Source organism: Panthera onca, chromosome X (genome assembly GCF_046562875.1).
Source record: "Panthera onca isolate mPanOnc1 chromosome X, mPanOnc1 haplotype 2, whole genome shotgun sequence".
Classification (NCBI taxonomy): domain Eukaryota; kingdom Metazoa; phylum Chordata; class Mammalia; order Carnivora; family Felidae; genus Panthera; species Panthera onca.
The window spans coordinates 15,746,656-15,758,682 of NC_138357.1; the positions used below are offsets into that span (position 1 = coordinate 15,746,656).

The 12,027-nt window shown below is 46.2% G+C and overlaps 1 protein-coding gene across 1 annotated transcript in view; it reads right to left on the minus strand.

Moving 5' to 3' along the window:
• Window positions 1–3,414: 3,414 nt before the first annotated feature.
• Window positions 3,415–12,027, minus strand: part of ADGRG4 (adhesion G protein-coupled receptor G4) — a 120,974-nt gene continuing 112,361 nt past the window's right edge. The window contains exons 23-25 of the mRNA XM_081792955.1: window positions 10,976–11,256; window positions 4,881–4,982; window positions 3,415–3,709 (exon numbers count right to left, since the gene is read on the minus strand). Of these exons, the coding sequence (XP_081649081.1) occupies window positions 3,489–3,709; window positions 4,881–4,982; window positions 10,976–11,256 (604 nt within the window). The 3' untranslated portion in view covers window positions 3,415–3,488. The remainder of the gene's footprint in view (window positions 3,710–4,880; window positions 4,983–10,975; window positions 11,257–12,027) is intronic.

Sequence of the window (12,027 nt, forward strand, 5' to 3'; positions counted from 1 at the left end):
TCAGATACTTTGTCATGACAGGCCAACAGGATATTATTTTTTCCAGTCTGACTCTTCCTACTTCCCCTGTGGGTGTCAAGCCAACTGGGTGTCAGAGAACTTTGGCCACCCGAAACCGTTCCATTCCCAGTGCAGTAAGGACCCTGATCTTGATTTTTTTTTTTTTCTTGCACGATGGGACACTTAGAGTTTTTGAAACCAAATCTCCAGTGCTGTAGACATTTCTCCCCTAATATGTCATAAATACAGGCTCAAATCTTATCTAGAAAAAGAAACAGCTACAACAATGAATAGGAGAATTATGCTGACTTTAATATCCACTAAATGCTATTTGATTCTGCTCCTTCCAAAATAATATTTAGAGTTGGAGCAAAGTTGGAGCAGATGGCTTCACAAACCCAACATTTTTCCCTAATCTGGGGGTAGGGGGGGGGCGGGTATCTCTGCTGGGAATTAGTGAAGAAATCCTTGTGAGTGGAATTCATTTGGACGTCCACAGGTAATATTCTTTTCACATAATTAGACACAACTTCATAACCCCAGGGAGAGAAACACTAGGGATCTTCATCAAAGCCACCTGCATTAAAGAAACAAAGAACATTTTCAGCCATGGCATTGGGAACTTTGCACATAGTAGAAGCATAAGACGTTTTTTACCGAACAAAGGAGCATACAGAGGAATTAGAAAGGAAGTCAAGGTAATGGTGCTTCCCTTGGATAGTTCATACAGATCCAGGGCAAAATAATTCATCCTGCCAGTACTGTTGAGGCAATTACAAATGCATGTGTTCGTCGTGCATTGAGAATAACAGGCTGTGTTCTTCATGGTAACCTTAACCTGGGGGGAGGAAATTCACGCACAAACCTTGAAGGTCTTCAGGAAGAGACAACATAAAATGGTAACACACACATACCTACGTCCCCTGAAATTCTTACCCGGAAGGTTTAGCGGTTTCTCAAGCCCGAGGCATAATTTCCCTCTGTGCTAATGGAAATTAAGCTGCTGGCTCTGATGGCAGCATCCATTCCGCAGATTTAGAACACGTGGCCCAAGAGGCTACACTATCTGCCCCACCAGATGAGTTACTATTGCAACTCCAGGCCCCTTGGCTCCCTGGATCTATTGCTTGGTACAACATTAAGATCCTGGACATGGTATTAAAGACAACCCCCAAATCCTGGACGTGGCGGGACAGTAGAGACATGTACATTTGAGCCATATATTTGCTAATGAAACAATATCCCCCAGGGACAGCAGGAGAGCCAATACTAATTAACTCTTTTGCAAAAATGATGTTTCCCTGTCAGCCTCAACTATTATCTACTAAGCAGCTTCCACCGCTCCTGCCCTCTCTATGCTATGGCTCCCCAGTGCCTCCATATGAGCCCTGGGACGTATTTGCACATCAGCTTGCCAGAGTGATGGACCCTTGTGAGCACGGAAAGAGTTGCTTCCTATGACCAACTTTCTCGTACAGAGATGGAGACTGAGATTGTACACTAGCTAGTCAACCGGCCTAAACTGGAAAACAAAGCTGCCCCATATAGTCCTGAAGCTGGTAGGCGCTTTCGAGATTATCTCTCCGAGCCTCCTCGTGTTTAAGGTAGAGAGAATATAGCTCTGAGTAGAGGAGGGATGTGCCTGAGGTCACAGGGTTAGTGACCGAGCTGGGCCTTGAACGAAAGCCTTTTGACTCCAAGTTTGGTGTTTTTATTTTACGTTTTCAAATTTATTTATTTATTTATTTATGTATTTATGTTTAAGTGATTTCTATACCCAACGCAGGGCTCAAACTCACCATCCCGAGATCAAGATTCACACGTTCTTCCAACTGAGCCAGCCGGGCACCCCTTGGTGCCTTCATTTATTTATTTTTTTACCCACCATACTGACTCCAGATTCACTTTAGCCTCTGGGAATAAATCTGCTGTGTGGAGCCAACACGATGAAAAATGCAAGTGGACCAGGCGGGTCTATAACCAGCACCGAGAAGGTGGGAGGAGGCCTACGGCCAGGCCTCCAAAGGTGTTCTGGGTATGTGAACTGGCATCTCCTTCGGTCCTCAAGGAAGGCAAGCAAACGTCATTGCACCATTGTCCAACTAGAAGCACAGAGTGGTCACGGCAGCAGCCTGAGTACCTAAGTCCTTGCTCCCTTGGTCTTTCTCCTCGCTTTGGGCCTCTGGATCGATCCTTTCCCTACATTTTCCCTCCCAATACCCGTCTCCACCTCAAAAACTCTCTCTGGACCTAGAAATTTGGCTTCCTGGGGAAGAAGCTGAGCATCTAAGAGTGTAGCGCCGCTCAGTGGGCATTCTTGGTGGTGTGCGATGTGCACTAGTCTGAGAGCCAGGCGACCTGAGTTCTGGCCCCGGTTCTGCTGCTGATGGCGAGTGAGTGTCTATAAGGCATTTTTCTTTCCCTGCTTAAGGTTCCTCATCTGGAAAATGAGGGGATCACACTAGACAATGTCGAAGGTTCCTTCTGGCTTTAATAGTCTCTGACAATTATTATTATTTTTAATCCAAGTTAGTTAACATATGATGTAATAATGATGTTAGGGAATAGATTTAGTGGTTCATCACTGACTTATAACACCCCGTGCTCATTCCAGCAAGTGCCCTCCTTAACGCCCCTCACCCATTTAGCCCATCCTCTCACCCAACACCCCTCCAGCAACCCTCAGTTTGTTCTCTGTATTTAAGAGTCTTTTATGGTTTGCCTCCCTCTCTGGTTTTATCTTATTTTTGCTTCCCTTCCCTTGTGTTCATCTGTTTTGTTTCTTAAATTCCACATATGAGTGAAATCGTGTATTTGTCTTTCTCTTATTTCACTTCACATTATATACCTTCCAGTACCATCCACATTGTTGCAAATGGCAAGATTTCATTCTTTTTGATCACCAAGTAATATTCCGGTGTGTGTGTGTGTATGTGTGTGTGTGTGTGTGTGTGTGTGTGTATGTGAGAGAGAGAGAGAGAGAGAGGCGCTATCCCATCTTCTTTATTCACCAGTTGATGGCCATTTGGGCTCTTTCCATTCTTGGGCTATTCTGACAATTGTTTTGAATTACACATGAATCTGTTTTGACCTTCCGTCTCTTCCCTCCCGCCTTAGTCTAATAACCCACCAGATTTGCACATACTAAGTTCACTAAGTGCTTCCTTTTTTATTTATTTTTTATCTGAGAGAAAGAGAGAGCATGAGCAGAGGGGGAGGAGTAGAGAGAGAGAGAGAGTGAGAAAGAGAATCTCGAGCAGGCTCCACGTTCGGTGTGGAGCCCTATGCAGGGTTCAATCCCATGACCCTGGGATCATAACCTGGGTTGAATTCAAGAGTCGGACGCTCAACCAACTGAGCCACCCAGGCATCCCTCACTAGGTGCTTCTAGACACACTTTCTCAGCCAGGAATAAGCCCAGGTATATACCTGCACGTGTGCCTTTAGTTTTAAGGAAGAAGTATTTCCCAAGACCATGTATGTGGTCACTAATTCAGTATTTCTGGAATGTAAGTGTAGACAACATGCCTTTGTCTCTCCCCATTTGGGAAGCTTGTTTCTGAAGGAATGCATCGTGCGGAGCCTAAAGATTTGAAAGTAGAACTGGTTGCAGGTGACTTGAAGGATGGTGAAAATACTTTGTGCTGGAAGGTTTTCTTCAGTCGCTCTTGTTTGTGCCTAACCTGCTGTCCACACCTGCTGTCCCCATCTGAAATAAAACCAGAAAAGTTAAAAACATAAAACTCACCAAATTCTACACTTAACATGGGTGAATTTTATGGTGTGTAAGTTGTACCTCAATAATCCTCTTAAAAACATAAAGTTCAATGCACAGAGTGTCTGTTCTAGGCACCTCAAGGAGTCAGCTTTTCTATGAAGTTGTGAGAAGTAAGTTTATACTGTAATGTGTGGTACAGGCAGGCCCATTCACTTGCCAAGGATGCCTGCTTTCCCTAGAGCCCGGTACGGGGACCAGCAGGTTACTGACATGCCCAGTACAAAGAGGGAGACCTAGGGGTGCCTGGGTGGCTCAGTCGGTGAAGCGTCCGACTTCGGCTCAGGTCACGATCTCGCGGTCCGTGAGTTCGAGCCCCGCGTCGGGTTCTGTGCTGACGGCTCAGAGCCTGGAGCCTGTTTCGGATTCTGTGTCTCCCTCTCTCTCTGACCCTCCCCCGTTCATGCTCTGTCTCTCTCTGTCTCAAAAATAAATAAACGTTAAAAAAAAATTAAAAAAAAAAAAACAAAACAAAGAGGGAGACCTCTGTGCTGCTACTTACAGAACCTTTGAGTCCAAGCACTTTCCTTCCCTAAAAGAAACACACTGGGCTTTGCATTGAGACTGAGAGAAGCTGTCTGAATCGGATGGAAGAGCCTTTTGATACATAGGAAATCAGTTGTCCTGGACTGGAGATATTCTCAGAGGCAACATCAGGGTCCACCACGTGTCGCGCTGTACAGGATGGGCCATCGCTCCACCCAGCCTGGCTTCTCCTGCCTCCACTATCACTCCTTGCTTCCCACATCCACTCAACCCACTGTTGGCTATGGGCCAGAGAGCCCCTGTGATCCGGGGCCTGGAACACAGTAGGGCACGCAATCAACATTCTTTTAATTGAATTGAGATTGAGGTGACAGCAAGGACAAGCAATCCAAGGAATCTGGGCCAAAAGACAAGGTTCACTAAGTTAAAATATGGTCCAAGTCGCATTCTTCGCTTGACTTCATTCATCTCGGCACGAAAGTACAAATCATTTTCGTGACACGGAAATAGCCGCCATTTTGATGCTGATACTCTATAAACTCAAGTCAGGTGACAAGTTAATCGGATCAGTTATATAAAACCTATAAAATTCAAAACCTTACCCAAACGGGCATCTTACCAGAAGAGTTATCCAGTCGTAACCACCCACAACAGAGATGTGTCTGCCACTGCTCCCGCACACTCTCCTTCATCATGCAGTAAAACACGAAAATGAGGAATCCTACATCAAAAGAAGAAGGCCAGTCTTCTTCAGTTTCTTTCACTAGCTGTCACCAACACCCAGACCCAGGTCTACTCTTGTCACCATAGATATTCCTCCTGAGGAACCCCAGGGCCATTCTGGCTTTCCGAGCTCATATTTCGAGCTTCCCTTTCAAAGGCAGTGATGGTAAGAAGGCCTCTATCAAGACTTCAAATCAACCACAGTTTTCGTCTTGGGCTGCTGTCTATCCTAGAGCTTGAGACATCAGCTCTGCAATGGTAGCCACCCTCCAAGATGGCTCTCAATGATCCCTACGTACTGGCATCTGTATCCTTGTGTAGTCTCTTCCCACACTGTATCAATAGAATATGGCAGAAGTGATGGCATGTCACTTCCAAGAATAGGTTATAAAATACATTGTGGCTTCTTTCGTCAGTCTTTTTTTTTTTTTTTTTTTTAACATTTATTTATTTTTGAGACAGAGAGAGACAGAGCATGAACAGGGGAGGGTCACGAGAGAGGGAGACACAGACTCCGAAACAGGCTCCAGGCTCCGAGCTGTCGGCACAGAGCCCGACGCGGGGCTCGAACTCACGGACCGCAAGATCGTGACCTGAGCCGAAGTCGGCCGCTCAACCGACTGAGCATTGTGGCTTCTTTCGATCTCTGATTACTCCCTCCAAAGGAATCCCAGTGTTATGTCTTAAGGACACCCTGCGGTCCTGTGGAGAGGCCCACATAGTGAGGAATTGAGGCTTCCAGTCCACAGCCATGTGAGTGAGGCTTCCTGGAAGCAGATTCTCCAGAGCCAGTCAAGTCTCCACGTTACTACAGCCTTGACTGACAGCCTGATTGCAACTTCGTGAGTCCCTGAGCCAGAAGCACCCAGCTAAGCAGCTCCTGAATCCCTGATACACAGAAACTGGGTAAGATAATAAGCGCTGTTGTTTTAGGCTGCTAAAATTTGGGAACACTTTGTTACACAGCGATAAATAACTAATACACATGCTCTTTGGCACAATTACACCACGTGGAAACCATACATTTGGATGCCGTCATTTTTCACTGCCAACCCTGATTTTGCCCTGAAAGTGGGATAGACAGAGAGAAGCTGATGGTATCCACCAGCAGTGTTGGCAATTTCTCACCCCCATCCTCTAAAATACCTCCTTGTGGGGCGCCTGGGTGGCTCGGTCGGTTAAGCATCCGACTTCGGCTCAGGTCACAATCTCGTGGTCCGTGAGTTCGAGCCCCGCGTCGGGCTCTGTGCTGACTGCTCAGAGCCTGGAGCCTGTTTCCGATTCTGTGTCTCCCTCTCTCTCTGACCCTCCCCCGTTCATGCTCTGTCTCTCTCTGTCTCAAAAATAAATAAACGTTAAAAAAAATAAAATAAAATACCTCCTTGGGAGAGAAAAGTAGGACTTGAGATTATCCTGATGGCAAATGCTCTGGAGGGCCAATTGGATTTCCTGAAGTTTGGAGGCGGAATTGGCAGAAATAACTCCCATCGTCAGCCTGATGTTTATTTGTGGCCCAGGCTAAGTGTCTTTTTATCCACCAAGCCTCTCCAACTGCCTCAAACTGGAACTCATCCTTTTCATTTCTGAGCTCCCATAACACTCTGTTTCTTACACAGTTTGCTACATGTGGCCACTTTCCCCATGGATTGTCTATCTCTCCACCCAGCTGTAAAGTCTTTTCATCTTCATATCACATCTCCCTTTGCCTCCAGTACTATGTGTGGCAGCCCAGCAGATAGATAAGTTTGTTGACTTGGCCTCCAGGGCACTCGATACGCAAACTCTCACAGTTTTCTGCAACCTTCGTAATATCTTCCTGGGCCTCAGAATCTTTCTTTTGTCCCAAGTGCAGGTTGTCACCCTTTGTTCGCTACACAAGGTTTGACTTGCCCCCTCACTGGCCAGTTGTGCTGAAGTAAATGATCAGTGACGGATTGAATCTGTCTCGACTCATTGCAAGTTGAGCATGAGCCAATGGTAAATGCCCCCAAAGCTCGCTTCAGCTATAGCATTTAGTGGAAGTCAAGAATCTTTCTCATTGCCACGTAGTACTCCATTGTGTATATAAACCACCATTTCTTTATCCATTCATCAGTTGATGGACATTTAGGCTCTTTCCATAATTTGGCTATTGTTGAGAGTGCTGCTATAAACATTGGGGTACAAGTGCCCCTGTGCATCAGCACTCCTGTATCCCTTGGGTAAATTCCTAGCAGTGCTATTGATGGGTCATAGGGTAGGTCTATTTTTAATTTTTTGAGGAACCTCCACACTGTTTTCCAGAGTGGCAATGAGAAAGAATGAAATATGGCCCTTTGTAGCAACGTGGATGGAACTGGAGAGTGTGATGCTATGTGAAATAAGTCAGTCAGAGAAAGACAGATACCATATGTTTTCACTCTTATGTGGATCCTGAGAAACTTAACAGAAGACCATGAGGGAGGGGAAGGAAAAAATAAAAAGAGGTTAGAGTGGGAGAGAGCCAAAGCAGAAGAGACTCTTAAAAACTGAGAACAAACTGAGGGTTGATGGGGGGTGGGAGGGAGGGGAGGGTGGGTGATGGGCATTGAGGAGGGCACCTTTTGGGATGAGCACTGGGTGTTGTATGGAAACCAATTTGACAATAAATTTCATATACTGAAAAAAAAAAAAAGAATCTTGGCTGAGGTGGGTGAGGGTCTCCTGCCATCTTGCCCTCGTTTCGACCTTTCTCCTACCAGCACCGTATTCAGTTTGGGTGGCTTTGTTTTGAGACGATGACAACAAATCGAAGTACTCGAGAATAGAGAAGTCTTGGAGTGGGAACACAGGGCAGGGAGAGATGGTAGCTATGGCTACAGATCTGAAGGGGCTATCACGAAAAGAACAAATTAGGCGTGTTCTGTGTGGTGGCCAGGTCAGAACTGGGAGCAGTGGGAGGGAGCCACGGAACAAGCACGCAGTAGCACATCCCAGCTAATCTTTACTAGGTAGTGTAATCATAGCCATTATGCTATTCGTCTTGTTTTTACAGATGAGAGACCCCACAGTCCAAGAAGTCTAGTACATTTGACCCAGTCACAGGGCTAATGTGAAGTGGCCGTGTCTAGACCAAATGAAGGCAGTCTGGCTGCAGAGCCCAAGGTCTTAACCACGGCCCTATGGATACCACCCTCAAGAAAGGGCGACCGGGTGAGATGTGGAGCCGATCGGAAGCTTCAGTGGTAATCATATTACAATATATCAGTGTATCAAATCAACATGTTGCACGCCTCACATTTACACAGCTTTAAATGTCAAGTATATTTCAATTAAAAAAAGGAGAAGAGTTGAAGGCTCTGCTTTATGGAACGGTGAGCTCTCGGTCCCTGGAAAGTTTCAGGGGGAGGCACGTGGCTTCCTGTCACTCAAAGGGAAGTTGGATGGGGAAGATCTCGGGTCCCCAGCCCCAGCCCTGAGACTCTCTGAGTCCAGGTGGGAGGCAGCAATCTGGAGGCTAAACGGAAAGACATGTCTCACCAACTCCCCTGAGGGCTTTATCTCCATGTAACCAAACAACGGTGGTGATGAATCGAGCAGCGTTCACCCTTTCTGAGCAGCAACCACCTGGAAGGCGCTGCAGCAAGCTGGTGAGAGCAAAGCCCGGTCTCGGAGCAGGTAAAACTCCTCCAGCTCCAGCACAAACGAGGGGCAACAGTGACAGGAAGCACCTATTACCGTTCTGATTTCCTGCGTGGCGTTTAGTTTGTTCTCAGACTTAAAGGTTATTATGTGAATTCCAATGAGCTGCCTGCCAGCTCTCCCTCTCTGCCTGACAGCCTTCCCTTTTCTTTCCAATAACAGATTGATCTGCTTACTCACTAGAACACAGGCATGAGGGAAGATGTCAGGTTTTTGTCACCTGCAGTTTTATTTGTGCATCCCTCCTTCAGAAATGGCTCATCAGGCGCATAATTTTTTCACGCCGGACCACAGGGCAACCCCCTTCAGCCAGAATTGCAAACTTGCCATCTGTCTTGTAAAATGGCTAATTTGTTCACTTGTTTCACTGCATTCTTGTTCCGGGTGTGTGTGTGTGTGCGTGCGTGCGTGCATGTGTGTGTGCGTGCATGTGCGTGCGTGCGTGTGTGTGTGCAACCTGAATTTGAAACTCAGGGCTCTGCAACCCCCTCCTCTGCAAGATGGCACATTCTATCTTGTGAGGCAGGACTAGGAACTGGAGACACTTGGTGCTTGATTGACATGAAGCGTATCTGACAGACAGAGACAGCTTGACTCTGTTGACGCTGGATCTGTGGGACTTTGGATTTAGTCCTCAGGAGATCCCCAGTTGGATTCTGCTTCTAAGCCATGGAGACTTCCTGCTTAGATACTACTTTCTCTTTCCACCGCAGGAATGGAACACTTGCTGGTTTGAAAACACCCCTCCTTCCTTTCTAAGCTCTAAACTGCTTTGCTTTCTCATTCTTTTCTCAGCTTCCCCGTTAACCCCTCTTTCCAAACGGTGAGTGTGTGTCTCTCCTCAGAACTAGTGGGTGGGGTTATTGCCGAGGGAGAAATCCGCCCCGGCATCTGGTTCCTAACCCACTTCTGTACACATTCTACACCGAGGCATTTTGTGTCTTCTTACGTCTCGATCAGAACGTGCTTGGAAGATTCTGGTGGGACAGAAAGTCTCAGCTGATACACTTCATTGCTCTAAAATGAAGATGGTTTCTTGAATTGTATGTAAGACGTGAGAGCAAAAATTGTGCCTTATTCTAGATTGCTCCCCCGTCTCCCTGAAGCACCTTGCAAATGCCTGGCATAGAGCCACTACGTACCAATTCATATTTCCGAAGATTCCTCAGGGGTTAAGAATCAGACGACAAAGTGTTCCGAAGTTATTTAAATGCTAGGTTAAAATAAATTTTAAAGTCCCCCCCCCCCCAGCAGAATTTCTCAGAAGTTTTTACCTTGGTAAAGGTAAAAACATGTATTGTGCCATTTTAAGAATGGGAGAATATAGTTTTCTGCACTTCCCAAACTTCTTTGGCCATAGAACTCTTCTCTTGCTGGAGGATCCTATGGACCACCCACGGACTGGAGTTCGGTAAAGGGGCTTATTAAACAGATACATAGGAGCAGTAGGCGAGACCCTAACTCAACATGCTGCCCAAGTTCACTCACAGCTGCCCCAGTAGCTCAAATGAACTGGGCCAAACTTGAGAATAAGAAGAACACAGAGCAGAGTTTTGAGAGTCCCAGGAAACCGCTCTGCGTGCCTCTTGCCCCCAAGATTTTTAATAGGCCAGGTCAGGTTAAAATGAACATCAACAGTTACTCAGGGGTATGTTAACCAGATCCCTGGTTTTGGCCTCCCATTTAATCACTTCATTACCACTTGCTCCATTCACCAGAAAATCGGGGTGAAATTAAAGAGCTATAGAAACACTAGCTTAGGATCATCTAATTCAACCAGTCGTGGTGACTTTTTCAAGGTCAATGTGCAGCAATACCAGAACCTTGACCTCTCACCTTGGCCCTCTGCTGTTTGCACCTCACCTGCATTCCTTCGTGACTGTCCACTTTCCTAGCCCGGCTCCTTCCCACAAGATTAGGATCTCTGATGTAGCCAGAGCCTAGGGGGTCAAAAGTTTAATATTTCTACTGTCCAGTAATTGGTGTATTCAACTGGATCGCGCACTTAAGAATGTCAATGCAAGTGTGGGTCTGTACACTTATGCACAATGTGTTGATGCAGCGAAGACTGTAGAAAGTATTACCAGTCGGTGTTTGATATAAACATCGCCAACTAGCTGGGGTTGAATTAGCTCTCTGGGCTTTTCTTTATATCCCCAAGCAGGAGGGAGCTCATTCAATGAAGTCCCGATGGCTAGCTAATGTTTCCAATGGCTGCCTGTCAATTCTTTTCCTCCTTTCAACCCCCAAAAGGTGAGATTATCTTCCCAACCAGCAAAGCTTTGGTGGAGGTCTGGCTAGCCAGAGAAAGTACAAAGAAACAGATGTTACCTTGCAACGTGTTGAAAATGGCAAAAAGATATAAGAAAAAGATCCTCACAGGTCCCCAGGCAAAGAAGGCAAACCCCCAGGTGAGGCCAAGTAAGAAGGTCAGGCTTGTTGTGCCTTTGAGGTCACGCAGGATTATCTTCCGCCGGGTCCTCTGGCTTTGGGGGTTCATGGAATTCAGTTGAGCGAAAACAGCGCAGAACATGGAGAGATTCATTAGAAATATGAGGCAAAAATAGGCCACAACTGAGGTGTAAAAGATAGAATCATCTTTAATCCAACAACTGTAAGAGACAAAGAAGAGAGGGCCGTTGTCAGGTAGAGAAGCACAAACTTGCATTTTGTGGTGAGAATCTGAAGATCACCTCATCGGTTTTATTTCACCTGAGAGCACCTGCCCCTGGAGAGGGGAACCGGTCTGGCAGGAGTTCACTCACTGGGGACACACTGGGGCTGGAACCCCAACCTCCTGAGCCCCCAGCCCAAGGTTGTTTCCAGCGCCAGACATCCTAGAGGCTTTGCAGGAACTTCTCAGTCCGAATCCCCAGGAGGCTACTCTGTTTCTCAGCAGCAGAAAAACAGATTTCTTATTTTCTTCCAAAGTGGCTTTCCACCACCACCCCACCCCGCGCGCCCTCCCCCTCCACCTTACACCTAAGCTTTTATTTGCAGGATGGATTCTGCTTTGCATGATAAATATCACAGTAAAAGGACATGAGCAATGACTGCTTTTCTGAATGTTATATCAAACAATGACGAGATCATCAGTGTTAATGAAAATGCAACAAAAGGAGAGCAGCTCCGGTCGCATTGCTTTCAAATGTGATGTATATGTTAAACCTCTCTCCGCAGTCTCAGGTTTGGTCGACAAAAGGGAACACTGGCCGCTGGGATTGATTAATGAATGGCTCTACTGTTTCTATTAAAGAAGAAATATGTGACGATTCATAAGAACAGATACTTCGGCTAATTAACATTTCCAATTACTAGAGGCGGAATCTCGGGTTGTTGAACACGGACAAGCTTTACTAATTTAACTGTGTGTCAACTTAGCC